Source organism: Peromyscus leucopus, chromosome 5 (assembly GCF_004664715.2).
Source record: "Peromyscus leucopus breed LL Stock chromosome 5, UCI_PerLeu_2.1, whole genome shotgun sequence".
Taxonomy (NCBI): Eukaryota; Metazoa; Chordata; class Mammalia; order Rodentia; family Cricetidae; genus Peromyscus; species Peromyscus leucopus.
In genome coordinates this window covers 134,204,380-134,222,356 of record NC_051067.1, presented here as the reverse complement: position 1 = coordinate 134,222,356, position 17,977 = coordinate 134,204,380, and the positions used below count along the sequence as shown (strand labels likewise).

Here is a 17,977-nt window from a genome sequence, read left to right as displayed (position 1 = left end):
ATGTGGCCCCTGGCATGATGTCCTGCCTCTTGAGTGGCTAATATCTGTGAGGCTAAGTAACTTTTGAACCACCAGAATTGTGAGCCAAATGAAATATTTTGTCATTTTAAGTTCTTATGCCAGGGATGTTAGCACAGCAGCAGAAATCTGACTAACAGAAAGACCTTTATCATTTTGAGGAAATTTCCTTCTATTTCTAGTTTGTTGAGTTTTTTTTTTTTTTTTTTTTTTTTTTTTTATTATCATGAAAGTGTATTGAATTTTGCCCAATGCCTTTTCTGTGTCAATTAAAATGATCATGTTCTTTCCTCCCTTCATTTTGCTAATGTATTATTTATATTCAGTCATCCTTGCATTCTGTGAGTAACCTTGATTGACTATTTAAGTCTCTAATAGTTTTTGAGTTTGAAGATTTACTCTTTCTTTGAGTCAATTTTGGGAAACCGTGTTTCTAGGAATTTGTTCATTCATCTAGATTATCCAACTTGTTTTCCAGTTTTTATTTAATCATCTTTTCCTTCTGTAAAATTAGCAGCAGAAACTTAGTACCAACTTGATGGTGGGGTTGTTATACAGATGTCCCCAAGTCCAGGAATCCCAGAATCTTAAGCATTCATTTCAAATAAAGGTTGTGCAACCTGTAATATTTAGAACTTCCTTTTATTTTTGTTTTCTGAAGTAGGGTTTCTCTGTGTAGTCCTGGCTGCCCTAGAACTTGGTCTGTAGACCAGGCTGACCTTGAACTCAAGAGATCCTCATGCCTCATCCTCCTCACTGCTCGGCACTCAGAATGTTCATATTAGATTTTTTTTTTTTTATTTGAGTTTTCTCTTTGTTAGTCTGGTTTATAGCCTTGTTGATCTTTTCCTTTTTAAGTCATAAAGCTCAGCATCTTCATGGAGGAGAGTAGTCAGGCCTGCCTTATGAATTAACAGGTGTGAAGGTCAGCCACATGGCAGGGAGGGACACTGTAGAGAAAGTCGGGCCCAGAGTGTTAGCGAAGGCCATGTTTGTTTAAAAAGATAGAAGGAAGAAAAGTTCCTCTGTCCTGGATAATTCCAAAGATGGGCAGTTACAGAGCTGTGCTGCTTTGACCCTGAAAGTTGTACTGGGCCATCGTTTCAGGAGGGAGAAGCACCTTGTCTTGTTAAAGGGATAATTACTCTGTTTATCTCTTTAGCATGGCTTAGGCTTCCTAGGAGTGGTCTTTTGGTCAGGAGATTGACATGCCCAGCTAAAATTAGGTCTTGACCCAGGCCAGAGATTCCATTGTCTTGACTGTAAGGTGTTTTCCCTAAATGGACCTTTATTGCCAATCTAACATTTCCCCCTTTTAAGAGGTATCCCTAAAATTATTTAGGAACCAGATCAGTGCTCAAAGGTCCAGAACATGTCTGGCTTTTCTGGTCTCTGGTCAGGACAGGACCAAAGACATTTTTAGCTTTTAGTCAAGAAAGAAACTAGCCACTTTTCTTTGGGGTCTTTTTACCCTAAACTGCTTAGCCACTTTCTACCTGCTGCTGTCATCATTCCCTCTGAATGGCTAACCCTAACTGCTGTCAGGCAACTGGGGTAATGACCAGTCAGCTTTCTGAGAGCTGCATGGGGTGGTAGTTGAGACACATCTCCAGTGGTCCCATCCGAAAGATCCCAAAAGTTCACCACTTGTTTTATTTATATAGCTGCCAGTTGTAGGGAGTAAAGGAAATTTTTGGCTGATGACTGAAAAGAGATGCAAGGGGAAAATAAAGGCAAAAGTGATTAGCATCCCAGGTCCTCAGCCAGGAGTCAGGAGAAGCCAGAATTGAGGGCATTTTCTAATTGTCCAAGTCAAAGTCCATTAGAATCTCTTTATGGGCTCACATGCAGCTGTCCATTGGGCTCTTTTTCATTTTTTTACCTTTGGTCTCCAAGGCTGGGCTTAAAGGTGATGAACCCCTAAGTAAGGACTCCTCTCTGGGAGAAGCAAAATTTCCTTCTCTCAGCAGTCATCACCTGCCTATAGTTAGTTTTTTGTCCCTTATTGGTTATGCGGTGGCCATGCCGACAGAGGAGAGTGCTGGTGACAGAAGAATCATGAGCCATGGTTACCTTTCTGAGCTTTATTAAAAGAGAAGAGGGGGGAGAGAGAGAGGCGGGGGAGGGAGGAAGGGAGGGAGGGAGGGGAGAGAGAGAGAGAGAGAGAGGGAGGGAGGGAGGGAGGGAGGGAGGGAGGGAGGGAGGGAGAGAGAGAATAAGGAAAGAGAGGGGACAGACAGAACACGCCCGCTTTTTAGGCTGGGACGCCATTGCAGGCTGGTGATGTAATTAAGGACACAATCCTTACATCCCTAGGTGTGGGATTCCCCCCAAACTTCCCCCTTCCATATTAACTTGTTCATTGATATTGCCATTATTCTGGTCTTGTTTATATGGCCATTTCTAGGAGAGACTGCATCATAGTAGACTTCCTGGTGTTCTGGCTCTTAAAATCTTTCTGCTCCCTCTTTCACCATTTTCTCCAAGTCAATAAATGCAGGCGCTATGGTTTAGATGTATCATCTGGGGCTGGACTTGTGATCTGTTGATTTAGGCATTCTGTTCAGTTGGGGCTTTTTGTGATAGTCTCCATTTGCTGTAAAGAGAGGTTTCATTGATGATGGATGATATCTACACTTATCTGTGAGTATATAAGATTTAGAATGTGCTAAGTGTGGAGGGCCCAAAACAGCTTGACTACACAGCTGCCATGACAGGCTTATGGACAGGTAACACCCTGATCCAGGAAAAGCCATAAGCTGACCTCACCAAGGGAGGGCCAGCATTTAAGGGGAAGAATCTGACATCCCAAACATTCCAACAGTTAGATATTGTTAGATAAGGTCACCAGATGCTTCTGAGCCTAGCACATACCTATTTCCTTTTTACCAAGATACCCCTAGACAAATGTCAGCTAATTAGGGTTCCGAACTCTGGAAATCCCCTCACCCCAACCTCTGCTATGTTAAAACACTACCCTGCCTGGGCTCAGGGCTCTCTGCTCTCACTGGTGCATTGGACAGACTGAGAGTCCAAGCTTGAGCTTGAAATAAAGGCTCTTTGCTTTTACATATGGGATTTGGTCTCCATGATGGTCTTTTGGGGGTCCCTGTGTTGATATGGGCATAACAGTAAGTGAATGAAAAAAAATGAAATAAAAGGAGGAAGACATGACTACTTCTAAAGTATGCAGATTTTTTTTTTTTTTATTGTAGATAGAAAGCAGGCAGAAGGAAGAGTCCGGGAAGAACATGGCTGGCAGACTAAACTGGACCATGAGAGGAGAAATGGGGAGGGAGAGCAAGAGAGGAGCTGCTGACCAAGAGAGGTGGTCTAGCCAAGAGAACTAGGTAGCCGAAATGGCTAAGTTATATAGGGATCAAGCTGGGGGAAGGGAAGCAGAAGCCTAGCCCCTGGCAGGAAGAGGTTTCAGGTAGGGGTGGGGTGTGAAGTGCTGGAAGGAGTCACAGGTACTGAGTGAGATTTGTCCTTGGTTTGAGACCTAACAATAAGGAATTGTGCTGACCTAGCAAAATGGAGGTGCTATATTCTTTTGTAAAGCCCATTACCTCTCTAGGCCAGGGAAGCTGGCTAGGTTTCCAGTATGAAGCATGGTTTTCCTCCTGTTGAGGGGTTTTATTTTGTTTGCCATGCTTAGCCCTTATGACTGTGGGGCTTATACTAGAGCATGGGAATGCTACCAGTGGCCACATCCTCCAAGAAGAGTGATTCTCCCTCCTCCATCAATTGCTGCCTGTAGTTCCCCAGTGGGGGTGGCCCTGGATATGCCTGCACAGATTAGAAGAAATTTTATACTTTGGTTTTTCTTGGACTTTTTAGTCCACTGTCCTTTCATTAATTATTGCTTGTTGTTCTAAGAGCTTGATTAATTTCTTTATTACTAGAGCTCAACATACAAATTTGTGTGTGTGTGTGTTTATGTGCATATATGTCTTTGTATCTTTGTCATATAGAAGACTAGATATAATGCATATTTTTACTTAAGTTTTATATGTAATGGATTACCAGAAGACCTCCAAAGATTCTGATATACTAGTGTATTGTGACATATTTTTAAAAATAAATGTAAAGCTTACATTTTAGAAAACATTTAGTAAGCTAGGCAGTGGTGACACATGCCTTTAATCCCAGCATTTGGGAGGCAGAGGTAAGTAGATCTCTGTGAGTTCGAGGCCAGTCTAGTCTACAAAGTGAGTTCCAGGACATTCAGGGCTATTACACAGATAAACCCTGTCTCAAAAAAAAAAAAAAAAAAAAATTAGTATGCTAGTTGTGGTGGCTCATACCCTTAATCCCAATACTTGGGAAGCAGAGGAAGGCAGATTTGAATTTGAGGCCAGCTTGGTCTACAGAGTGAGTTCTAGGACAGCCAGGACTACACAGAGAAACCCTGTCTTGGAAAACAAGCTAGCATGTGAGGGTGTTGCTCATCTTAGTTGGCTCTGTTGTGAATTAATTGTGACAAGCTCGTAGGATCTTGTTTTGAGCTAATGTTTCCCTCTGGCCAGAAGAGTAGCCTGCACTGATGATATTTTAAAGACATGTGAACAGTTACTGTTCATTTGGTCCAGATGGCCTGTATCAGCTCCTTTTCCTGGAAAGGAGAGAAATTATTGTGTGTGGCCTTATTTGATATCTTATGACGCCCTCCTTAATATTCATAGCAGCTTTTTAGAGAACTTTGGGCCAAAGTTCTTTTTACTTAGGAAGACTGGTAGAGGGATTGGCCTGAGTGTTTTTATACACATTTAAAAAAAATACAGTTGCATGTGATCATTGAATAAGTTATATAAAACTTCTTTTTTCATAGGAAAAAAAGTTGAGTTCATAAGACAAGGAGAAGGTGATCCTTTTACATGTTTACTAGTTCCCCAGCCACTTATAGCTAAGATTTGTGTTAGTGGTTGATTTGGTAAACAGCACCCTTTTTTATTAATTTTTAAGTTTTTGAGAATTTCATGCATGAGCACATTGTAATTACATCATTCTTCCTTTTCCTCTCCAACTCATCCCATACCCTTCCCATATCCTCTCCTGAATTCATGACTTCTATTCTTATTACTGTTTTACACACATACACACACACACACACACACACACTACACACACAACACACACACACACATACACACACACACACACACACACACACACACACACACAGCCTACTGAGTCTAGTTAGTGACACCTGTATGCACTTGTGTTTAGGGCTGACCATGTAGGATTGGGAACCTATCAGAGGGCTCATCTCTGAAGTAAACTGATTCTCTCTCTTAGCAGCCACTGACTGATTACCTGCAGTCTTCTTTAGGGATAGGTCCTTACAAAATTTTCCCCACTCCATGTTGGTGTGTTAACCTATGTTGTCTTGTGCAGACAGCCATATTGCTGGCAGTTCATGGGTGTAGTGCCCTTGTCATGGGTTACACAGTACTCTGAACAAAGATATATAGAGTCCTTGAAAACAGCCATGATCTGCAATCAGAAAAAAACCCACTCATTTTTGGATTCACACTTTAATTGTAGCTGCTGATTTTCAGTCTGCACAGTGATCATCGCACTTGAATTTGAGCTTTCCTTTTCTGAGTCCTAAAGCCTTCTTCCCATCTACACTGTTAATCCTGAGCTGTCCTTATTAATACCTTCATCTTTCAGGTCTAGAGTTTTCAGAAGATAGGCATTGATAAAGTATTTTTTCCTTTTTTCTGGTTTTCTTTATAATAAACTTAAAAATCATATTTTACTGGATGACTTACCAAAATTTTCATTTCTTCAAGGTGTTGACTTTAAGGTGAAAACGATTTCAGTGGATGGAAATAAGGCTAAACTTGCAATATGGGTAAGAATTTTTAAAATGTACTTTTTAAAATGTATTTTTATTTTATTTATTATATGTCTATATGCCTTGTTGTGCAGGAGTTATAGGAGGTTTTGAGTCGCCAGCTATGGATGTTGGCAGCCCAATTCAGATCCTCTAGAAGAGCTGTGTTTTAGTTAGAGTTTTCTTACTGTGAGAGAGGCCATGACCACGGCAACTCTTATAAAGGAAAACATTTCACTGGGGCTGGCGAACATCCCACTTTGTGCATGTGTGTGTGCTTATCTATCTAGTTGTTGGGGCTGTAAGGCTAGCAGCGGCAATGGTGGCTGAAAGGGTGTGCAGATCTGCCATTGTCTTCACTCCCACTGATCGGATTGTCACATGCTCTCCTCCAGCACCTTCATTTCTGGACGCATTGCTATCCTTTCTCATTTATGTCTCTCTAATAACTTTTTACTTACATTGTATTTCCGAGTTTTTCTGATAGTGGTCATATTTGCAAACAATTTACTTCTGTTCATAGTCCACTTTATATTAACATTTGTTTTTTCCATGATTTAAAGTCTTTATTATAAAGAGTTATGTTATTGTAACCATCTTCTGACATATAAGGACTGGTAGATACTTCCATGCTGATTCTTTATCTTCATAATGTAAGCAGTCACATCAGATAGTAAATAAATTCTAAAGTTTCCCAGGCATAATAAAGAGATTTTATGACTCGTAGATTTTTTTGGTGCTTAAACAATTTATTATCTGTCTGTTCAGTTTACTTTCAACTGAATTCTCACTTAACTGTAATAAAGGACTATTTCTGGAAAAATAAAATCTTTACATAATAAAAATGTTCACTCTTTGCTTGCTATGTTTTCTGCTCTGTCATTTATCTTTAAAATTGCTTAAGGTAAATATGTGCTTATGTCTTACGAGTGTTTATAGCCCTGACTCTCTTACCCTGTAGGGTTTTTGTAGTTTGTCACACCACTCAAAGCTTGGTGAAGATAATGTGGAATGGGAAGGAAACTTAGGGGATACTTTTGCCTTATCAAAGCTTTCTGGTATTTATTTGATTCGGTTATTTGTTTTCTTTATAACATCTGAGTGTCATGTCATATTTGGGGAGAAGGGCTTCCGGACAATATTAGGAATGTTTGAGTCCATAATTTACCCTAATTTCTGTTGTTTTGTTTATAGAATACAGTGAGTGAGTTCCTCTCCTTGTGAGTTCCTCTCCTTGTTAGCTTCATAGCCCTGCCCCCACTACTTCCAAAGTGCACACTCACCATGATACACATGGCCTCTGGGAGCTTGTTTTCTCTTCTTTTCTACACCCTTGCCTCACTTGGACGCTCTGAATTCGGTTATTTCGCCTTCCTCAGGCTTTCTCAGCCCTTGGGTTTAATCCATATTTGTCTTTAGTAAGCTTTAATTTCCTTGCCTTTCCCCATTAGAAAATAAAACCACAGCATACAAAAGGATTGGCCTCTTTCATCTCAACAAAGATGGCAATATACTTAATATTTATTTCTGGTTTTAAGACAAACACAAGCAAAAGTTTGATGTCTGACTATGAAGTTCACAGTTATTATAAAATCTCGTTTAATGCCGTGGTGCAAGAAATTATACTAACACATTTGTATAAATGAATCAAAAAGTGCCAAGGGTTTAACATCTGGTCTTAGTTAAGTTTTCACATACAAATTGTCAAAATTACTTTCACATACAAAATGATCAAAATTACGTGGTGTGTGTGTGTGTGGGGGGGCTATGAATGAGTGAGGACACACAGTACTTGTAGGTGAGGAAATAACTTTTCAGAATCTGTTATCTCCTTCCACCACGGGATTCCAGGGTCAAACACAGGCAGCTCTGACCTCCTTAGCCATCTCAGCCCCAGGCAGTTTTGAAGTTGTTCTCAGAGTTCATACTAGATTGCCCTGTGCTTGGTCTAGAAATTAATTATTGGAATTTTCTGTTTCACCACTGATCTTGTGAAACAGTTTTTGAATTGTGAAACAGTTTTGCTATTGATAGCTTTTCTTCTGTTCCCTTTCTCTTTTTGAAAACAAAGACAAAGACAACAATAAAAATTAAACAAACAAACCTGGAGTATTTAAATGCTTCTCATGATGGAATTCTGAGAATTCCAGTATTGTAGTTGAATGTTGTTGCTTCTTTGTATGTAATTGCTAAAATATGTTTCTGACAATAACTTGTCTTTTTACAGTATAGTTTTTATTTTATGTGTATGAGTGTTTGCCTGCATGTATTTCTGTGTACCGGGTGCATATTTGTTGTCCCCAGGGACCATAAAAGGGCCTTGGGTTCCCCTGGAACTGGAGTTACAGACTATTGTGTTTGACTAGATGGATACTAGGAACAAAACCCTGGTCCTCTGCAAGAGCAGTAAGGGCCCTTAACTGCTGAGCCATCTCTCCAGCCAGTGTTTCATTTTCCTGAATTGGATTGTCTCAAATAGATGCAGATTTAAGTCTCTGACCGTTGGTAATATATATTTTTCTAGCTTTCAATGAAGTAGATTTCATGTGTGATTAAAAGTCTTAAGTCCAACATGGCAGAAAACCTTTATTTAGTTGCATTCTGTATGGGTGTATTGAAAAAAGTTGCGTTCTATTGTGGCAGAATTATACACTTAATTTTTCTATCACTTGAAAGTTGTATCATGGTTCCCAGTTGACTTCTTTTACAAACTTGAGTCTTGATCACTCAATGATAGCCATGTCATGATGATTAAAATATTTACCTCTATCATTATCAGTTATAATCTGCTTTAGATAGTATGTCTGCTTGATGAAGCTTTAGTTTATAAAATTGTTTTTTAAACTTAAGTATGTATGCAAATTGAGTGATTGTAAGTGAGAGGGAGGTTTTGCAAGAAACTTTGAAGCCTGAGAATTTGAAAAGAGAAATTGGTTTTTCACTACAATTTTCTGATCAGAAAGTTTAACTGTGTTATGTCTTTATCTGAAATGTAGCAGAGCTAGGGGTATCATCCTCTGCTGCTATGAATTTGGGAGCAAGGATGGCGTATTTCAAACCTCTTCTTAAGTGTCTCTTGTGAGACTCTGAATTTCCTCAGATACTCTCTGTTGTTTTACAGCATTCTCTTCTTTGGCCAGACAAAGACACTCCATATTGCTGGCACCTCTTGTTGCTGTTTGAAAATTCTTCTCCAATCTTAACAAACGTCTCAGAGGTTATGGACACTTTTTATGTCTGCAGGAGCTTGTGCTTGGTCCATAGCAAACCTTGCTTTTGCACAGTGATCCTGGCCGCTAAGATGAGGTTTGATGTGTGTCTTTACTTTCATTTGGGTTACCTTATATCAGCAGGCCAGGCTAGATAGTAAATATTTAAACCTTAAACTGGACCATATACTGATATTAATGGGCCTGGCTGTTACTAAGACTTTATTTAGTAAACCTTTCATTATAATAGGTTGAAGCAGCAGTTTGCCAGATGGAGCTCTGTAAGATCCTCGATACCTTGAAACACAATCCAGGGGTGCTGGAAAGACCAGGAAGGAGGCCTGGAAGAAGATGAAATTAGTCCCTCCCGCCTCTTCCTCCTCCTCCTTTCTTTCTCTCTCTCCTTCCCTGCTCCCTCTCTCCTCTTGCTGTAATACATTTCATTTTTTGTATTTTCCTAAAAGAAAATGTAGCCTCTTTTTTGAAGCAGATCTTTAAAATCCCTTCCCTGAAATAAACTACTCCTGTATTTCTCTAAATCGGTGGTCCTCAGCTTCACTTCATCATAACAACCTAGGAAGATTGGGTTTTCCTTCCCCAACCTAGATTTCCTAGATGGATTCTGTCAGAATCTTCAGAGATTAGACATAAATGTTCCCAGATAATTTGATTGTGTATCTGAAGTTTAGAATCATGCTGTCAAAGAACTGGGTTTCATGTGTGATAAAAATCTTAAGACTGTCATGGCAGAAAACCTTCACTTGTGTTTTTCTAGAGATGACCCAGTGTTAATTGATTTTATATGTGTAACACTTACTAGTAAATGTACATTGTATTTAAGTTCTAAATGTTTTTAATAATTTTTTGATTTGCTTAAATATGCTCAATAACATTGAAGATATGATATTTATACCTGGCTTTACTTAGTAGTAATTGATTGTCATTTCCAGGATACGGCTGGTCAAGAGAGGTTCAGAACATTAACTCCCAGCTATTACAGAGGTGCACAGGGAGTTATATTAGGTAAGGATTTAACCTTAATATGCTATCCATTGATAAATACTATCCATTGATAAATACCATCCATTGTTAAATACTGTCCATCGTTTAAAATACTATCCATTGAAATTTCTAATCTAGAAAGATTCATATTTTAATTTTCTTTAGGGGTACTTTTTTGGGTGTATGTGTTCATATATATGTACTTGTAAGTTATAGAGACTTTATTTGATATTATTGAACATTAAACCTAACTTTTTTCAACTCTGTGGAAATTTAAAAAAGAGAAGACCATTATCTTTGGTTTTAAAAAACATGTTGATGAGGACATAAATTGAAAATTAGTCCACATCTGTCCAGAGCATTACTGAAACTAGTCTTCATTTATCAGTAAATTAACACTTGCTTCAGTCTGTAAACAGAGTATTTGTTATTAAGTAGAATCTGTTTTATCAAAAGTAGCACAAAACACCAGTTAGGGTTCATAATCAATCAAAATTTAAAACCAGAATATTTGGTTTTCAGATAATATGCTGAGAAGGTCATAGTCATCTTCCATTTGATGTTATTTTTTAAGAGTGGCAAACAGTTTGGAAACTGAGCTTTTTGTGATGCAAGATGATACAAGACAAAAGTAACAACAGAGGAAGCCACCAGGATGAGTTTCACTTGGTTTTTGTCGTAATTAGCGTTTCTTTTGATGTGATGAAACACCATGACCAAAAGCAAGTTGGAGAGGAAAGGTTTTTTTGACTTATACTTCCACATCATAGCTCATCATTGAAGGAAGTCAGGACAGGAACACAAACAGGGCAGGAACCTGGAGGCAGGAGCTAATACAGGGCTTTGGAGGAGTCGTGCTTGCCAGCTTGCTCCTCGTGGCTTTCCAGCCTGCTTTCTTATAGAACCCAGGACCATCAGTCCAGGTTTGGCACTATCCAGAATGGATAGAGCCCTCCTCCATCAATCACTAGTTAAGAAAATGCCCTACACCTGGATCTTATGAAGCCATTTTCTTAATTGAGGTTTCCTCCTTTCAGATAATTGCAGCTTGTATCCAGTTGATATAAAACTAGCCAGCATAATAATGACACTGACTTTTTTTAAAGTTACAAATTCTGATCCTTGTTAAAAAAAATAAGAGGTTCATAGATGTTTAAAGTCATGTAATATTTTGATATCCTGTTAAGATTTAGATTAAGATATTGTGCTCAGGTAGACCTCAACATTATCGAGCTGCAGTTTTGTTTAACTTATTGTCAGTTGCCACATAGGATATAATGTTACTATGTGTGTTAATGATTTAAATTTGTTTTAAGTATTCACTAGTAAGCAGTGAAGGATTCACAAAAACAGACTTGCTTATACACTATTGTTAGCTTTTAGCGAGTATCAAAAATAAGTCATTGCTCTTATTTTGTGTGATTTTTAAATTAGTGGCTTTGCTTTCATTTCAGTTTATGATGTCACAAGAAGAGACACCTTTGTTAAACTGGATAATTGGTTAAATGAATTGGAAACATACTGTACAAGAAATGACATAGTAAACATGCTAGTTGGAAATAAAATTGATAAGGTAAAAAGCAGACACTTGACATTTGGGTAGCTCTTTTTGGGGAGGGGAGAGGAGGAAAAATGAGATTTAAACACAGCACTTCCTGCATGCTAGACACATGTTCTACCATGGAGCTGTATCCCAACCCTTTTTAATTTTAATGCTAGCTTACCTAGGCTGGTCCCAGAATTAAAATCCTTTCAGCCTTTGTCTTAGTTTGAGTTGCTATTGTTGTTGAGAGACACCATGTCCATAGCAAGTGTTATCATCATGGCAGGAAGTGTGGCAGTATGCAGGCAGACATGGTGATAGAAAGGTAGTTGAGAGTTCTACATCTTGATCTGTAGGCAACAGGAAGTGAACTGTCTATCACACTAGGCATAGCTTGAGTGTATGAGCTCTAAGCCTGCCCCCACATCGACACACTTCCTCCAACAGGGCCACACCTAATAGTGCCACTCCCTATGGGTTAAGCATTCAAACACATGAATCTATGGGTGTCATCCCTATTCAGACCACCACAGCCTTCTAAGTAGTTGGGAATACAGACACACCCCACCATTCAGATGGTTCTAAGCAGTTGAAAATACAGTCATGCCTCACCACCTCTACAAATGGCTGGCAGCTTTTAAAATTTGCTGCTTTTATCTTTTAGGAAAATCGTGAAGTTGATAGAAATGAAGGCCTGAAATTTGCACGCAAGCATTCTATGTTGTTCATAGGTAAGTGAGTAAGTGAATCTTTCCAATCTTAAGGAAAAAACTTTAAATTGTGGTTTTGTTGAATTATTTCCTTAAAGAACCATAAAATATATGCAGTTCATTGTTGTCAAATGATACATAATCTAACTGTAGAATGAAATTCCTCTTCTTTTGGTTGAAATCATAGAGTATAGTTGAATTTTACCCACTGGTACACAGGGTATCAGCATCATCTGAGAATTTGGTACTAATAGAAATGCATCAACCCCGGCCCTGACCCAGTTTTTCAGTTGGAATCTGAATTTTAGTGATGTCTTTGTATGGTTTCTAGGCATACTAGTGTTTGAGGCTCAAGGTTGGCAAGCTAAAACATGGACCACTCCCCCATTATACTAAATACAGGGATGCTTAAATTTACTTACTGCCTTTGGCTGCTTTTATGCTACGTGAATGTTTGTAGTTCCCATCAAGTTATATGGCTCACAAAGCCAAAAATACTTAGTCTCTGGCTGTTTGCAGAAGTTTCTCAACCTCTTCTCTAGAAGAGTGATCTGACTGTATCTGAATCATCTGTGAACTTTTCTCTCTCCTCTCATGGAACTAAAAGTATCTTAAAAGTAGAGGCTGGAGAGATGCCTTAGCAGTTAGGAGTGCTTACTACTCTTCAGAGGACCCACATTTGATTCCCAGCACTTGTGTACATAACTCACAAATCCGGGGAGATCCTTTGGCTTCTGTAGGCACCAGCTCATGAGTTTGCATGTGTGAACTCACTCTCTCTCTCTCTCTCTCTCTCTCTCTCTCTCTCTCTCTCTCTCTCTTTCTCTCTCTTGTTTTAAAAAAATTACCCACACTGATTCTGATGTGGCAGCAACTTTTGGAATTAGTGATCTAGTTATCCTGTGTTATTCAAATACTAGGAACCTGCAGATGGACTTGAAGCAGGATGGTGTAAGTGGGTGGTTAGCTGCTGTTCTGAAGAGAATTGAATGCCACCTTTACTATTGAATTGCTGCATGTCCCACATCTCCATATATTAGCTTTCCCCATTTTTCATGACATGGAGGATATAACATTGAACAGACAAACAAATGCTCTGCCCTCCTGGGGCTTGCATTCTAGTGTAAAAAAGCAGGTTTAACAAGTAAGCAGTGCTGTGAAGGAAAGAAAGGAGGACAGAGTGCAGGCATGGTGACCACACAGGGAAAGCTATTGACGTAGCTGAGCAGAATGCCAGTGTGCGCATCTAGATGCTGAGACAGTAGCAAGTTTCCTAGAGGCAGGGGACAGCATAGTGTGTTTAGAAACAGAAAGGAAGCTTGTGGACTGGAGCTTAACATGCATTTGGGAGAAAGAAGCTGGTAGGACATGAGATTAGAGTATGGTAACAAGATGAAATACATACTACATGTGTGCAGCAGAAAGCCATGCAATAGTTGGTACTCTTCTAGAGTACCTTACATGTAGAGTATGGTCTATGGAGTGAAAGCAGGAAGCTGATTCTTCTCTTTCTGTGGTCCAGAGGAATAAAGCTGGTGCACTTGCAACCAGCAGGTCTTGGAAAATTGACAGCTCTGGGAGATACTCAGAATGTTAAAACTAACAGTATATGTGGGAAAATTGGATGAGACCAAGGAAAGAGAACAGTTAAAGACAACTACAGATGTTTAGCTTGACCAAGTGGTAGGTGGGTTGTATTTCTGTTACCTGGGTGTGGAAGACTGAGGTAAAGCAGATTTGATGTGGGGAAGTGAGAATCAAGAATTTTACTTAGACACAGAATGAGACAGTGTTCAGATATCCAGTAGACATGCTAGTTGTTTAAGTGGCATTTAAAATGCTGTAATTAGTGAAAATTTTCCAAGAATGTGGATTCAAAAGAGCTGGAGATTGACCTCTAGGATATTCCAATGAGGGGCCAGCAGAAAGGCCATGAGTGACATGCCATTGAGACAGGAGGATTCCAAGGCATACTGACTGTGCTGGGAGTCACAGGAGTGAGAGTATTTACAGAGGGAAGTGATTAGTAATACCAAATGCCAAGGATGTCAGGTGAGGTGACCAGTGGAACCAGTGCTGATGGCCGTGAAAGGAATGCCCTTAATGGATTCGTGGGAACAAAAGCCAGGGTAGACTGTGCCTGCCCCTACACGCAGCACACCCTCTCAGAGTTTCAGTTACCATGGTCAGTCTTGTTCTGCAAATATGAAGAACGAGATTTTATTATAGCATATTATAATAATTACTTAATTTTGTTATTAGTTATTGTTGATAATTTATTACTGTGCCTAACTTAAAAGTTAAAGTTTATCATAGGCATGTATGCATAGGCACATGTAGGTAGACGTGGGAGTTCCCTGGTACATGTGCCCCTTGGATGGGATTGGTGAGTTGGTGAAAGCAGCATATACAAACAACATTCTAGGATGGTTTCCATGAAGAATAGAGACACTGGGTGGCTCCGTGGTAGGTATGTGGACTCTAGAACAAGTCTGTCTTGTTCGTAAGATGGAAAATATTAGCAGACATTTAGATTGAATGATACTGTTAGAAAAGAGTGCATGAGCCTTTGGTAAATGAGAAGGGGTGGGGTCCCGGGAGCTGGAGAAGGGGTGGTATGGGCAGCTCACCTTTCCACAGAGTAACAGGACAGGCAGGAAGCTTGTAAACTTCATAGTGGGATGACCAGAGAATCTTTGCCAAATTGTTTCTGTTGCCCCACTCCCAAACATCTTTTTCCACCCTAGATCAGCAACTGGAGGTTTAGCTCAGTGGTAGAACACACATACCTATCATGCACAAAGCCATAGATTCAGTCCTCAGTATTAAAAACTGAAAGACTCTAGAGCATCATCTGTGATAGTAAAGAAGGAATGCAAGGGATCTTTGGATAGTGAGAAAGACAGATAAGCACTCAGCTTACAGGGCCCTGAGAGCACACACAGAATGCACCGGTGGCTGTGTGTCATCTAGCTGTGTGTCATACATAGCTCCACATTCAGAAAATTCAAGTTAGTTGTTTACATTGGAGCCTGGGTTTCCTTATTTTAAACTAGGAATGCTATCTGCTTTGGGGGCTCATTTGAAGAATTAACTGAAAACTTAAGAAAAACTTAGACCGCTGTTTTGGGTAGTGCCTTACAAGTTGCAGTTGCTTTACAAATCTTAGGGCTAACCTAATACACTAGTGGGTAGACTTAAAGTAGCGGTGTGTGTGGAGTGGAATAAATTTACTAATTCTAAACCTGTGTCAAGAAATGCTGATTTGATTATCAATATCTTGTAAGCTTCTATCTATGCCATAATAATTCTCCAAAAACACATGAGAATATGTCCAACAAAAATTATACTGTGTTCCTTTTCCTTGAATTTTAGAGGCAAGTGCAAAAACCTGCGATGGTGTTCAGTGTGCCTTTGAGGAGCTTGTTGAAAAGATCATTCAGACACCTGGACTGTGGGAAAGTGAGAACCAGAACAAAGGAGTCAAGCTGTCACACAGGGAAGAGAGCCATGGAGGAGGAGCCTGTGGTGGTTACTGTTCTGTGCTATAAACTCTGGGGAGTCCATCTCTTGCATAGTTGATCAGATAGTGACATCTTTCTGTATATAAACTCTTAACTGCTCTTAGGGACCTTGCAGTTTGCACATAATCGTTTCTATCATGGCAGTGAGTATTTGCAAGAAATCCCCTCATTGGCTTTCCCAGGTGAAATGTTATGGTACGCATGCACAGTTTGCAGTCTATAGTTTTTTATGTAACGTAAAATAGGTGTACCTTCATGAGTACATTTGATTTTATGATTTACATTTATCATGTCATTTTTTAAAAATATCATCTGTCTAGTATATGTTGCTGCAAGTCTGCTTTTGTTCTCCTTTTTGCTTAAATACTCTGATCAATTACTGAATTACTTGGTATGTAGAACTAGAACCATGGGAAGGTATGCAGGTATCATCAAGCCTATCCAGTTTCCCTTGAGGAATAACAAAGCATGATTCACAGCTTTTCTAGGATGTTTGAGAGTCTTAGTACTAAGTAAAATTCTCAGTTCAGAATGTAGCCCAGGCTAATTCATAATTAAATCTCTATTTGTTCTGATGATGCTTCCAAAATAGTATTGATAAGTTAAAGCAGTTTGGTATTTTAATTTACTCCAGTGATTAGCTCAGTTACCTGGAACTTTAATCCATTGCACACATTGGGTTCTTGATCCTTGGTGCAATGTTTTAGTTACATGGCATCTGGCAGGATGGCAGTAAGACTTTCCCTCATTTGGGATTCAGAAGGACATGAACAGTATAACTCCTTCAAATACTTCCACTTTTAAAACCCAACATCTTTTTTCACAAGTGTTGGTCGTGTTTGTCAGATGCCTCACTGTGGCTTGTGTAATGACTATCTGTAGCTTATGGCTTCCATAAATGGCTAATTGCCATTCAAAAACCTCTTTCTGTGTTTTGAAGGTGGGGGAGAAAACACTAAATGATAATTTGAGAAGGGCGTATTGCTTCCAGATTCTGAATGGTGGGGAAATGCTATTACAATGAGATTGTTGATAATTTACTGTAACAAGTAGCCAATAGTTTATTAAAAACCAACCTGTACAGAATAATAAACCTTTTCCACAGTATTCAGTTTTCTAACTCCTTGTTATAATACATTGTATGTTTTTTCACTCATCCATTATTTAATTTACATTGACCTATGCTATTTATGCTCCATAAGTAATATGTACTTAGGCTAGTCACTGTATTACCCCTCATTAAGATTCTAATATTAATTTTTGCAGTTATCTCTATGTACAATGGTAAATGATAAACATTTTTGTGTACCTTTGCAATATGTGTGTTAGTGGGTTTACTTCAGCTTGGCTTTTTTCTGAACAGGGTGTCTTCATGTATGGAAACCTTACATTTTACTTCATTTATACTTGGTAGTTTACATGTGATTAGAGCTTTTATACATTCTGTATATTTTTATTAAATATAAGACTTTTGCTTCTATAATGTTAGAGGAAGGTAGCTCACAATACACTTATAATTTGGTCATGTTGCATTAAATTTTAGATTTATGTACATTTTGAGTCTGTCTTGACAAGGCTTCTGCTTATTCTTGTTCCATGAGTTACGTCATCTTTATTACCATTAGATTGTCGTTTTGATTTGATCAGAACTTAAATATGAGTCACTTGAATGTAACTTTTAAAAATTAATTGTGGTGTATGGAGAGGTGGTTCATTGGACAAAGTACTTGCTGCACAAGCTTGAGGACTGTTGTTTGCATCCCCAGAACTCACCTAAAATGCCAGGTGAATAGCAGCAACTATAGCTCCAACACTCAGAAGCCGGAGACAGAGCCTCCAGAATCAAACTGGTGAGCTAGAGTACTCATGTGGGCAAGCTTTGGGTTCAATTGAGAGAGACTTTGCTTCAAAGAATAAAGTGGAGAGCAATTGAGGAAGCCTCAGCATCAATCTCAGGTCTCTATATACATGTGGGTACACATGTACAAGCCCATACACTCAAATAAATTAATGTTGATAGGTTTATTGTATAACCTTGTATTGTTTGCTATCTCTAGATGGACTTGTACAGGAACTACATTTCCCTTTACTATCCTCAGCAAGAGGACATGTGAATATAGGACTCAAAT

The 17,977-nt window shown here is 39.0% G+C and overlaps 1 protein-coding gene across 1 annotated transcript in view; it reads left to right on the top strand.

The window, feature by feature from the left end:
- Nucleotides 1-17,402, top strand: part of Rab18 (RAB18, member RAS oncogene family) — a 34,366-nt gene extending 16,964 nt beyond the window's left edge. The window contains exons 3-7 of the mRNA XM_028873058.2: nt 5,817-5,878; nt 10,020-10,092; nt 11,526-11,644; nt 12,279-12,345; nt 15,700-17,402. Coding sequence (XP_028728891.1) covers nt 5,817-5,878; nt 10,020-10,092; nt 11,526-11,644; nt 12,279-12,345; nt 15,700-15,875 — 497 coding nt within the window. The 3' untranslated portion in view covers nt 15,876-17,402. The remainder of the gene's footprint in view (nt 1-5,816; nt 5,879-10,019; nt 10,093-11,525; nt 11,645-12,278; nt 12,346-15,699) is intronic.
- The last annotated feature ends 575 nt before the right edge of the window (nt 17,403-17,977 follow it).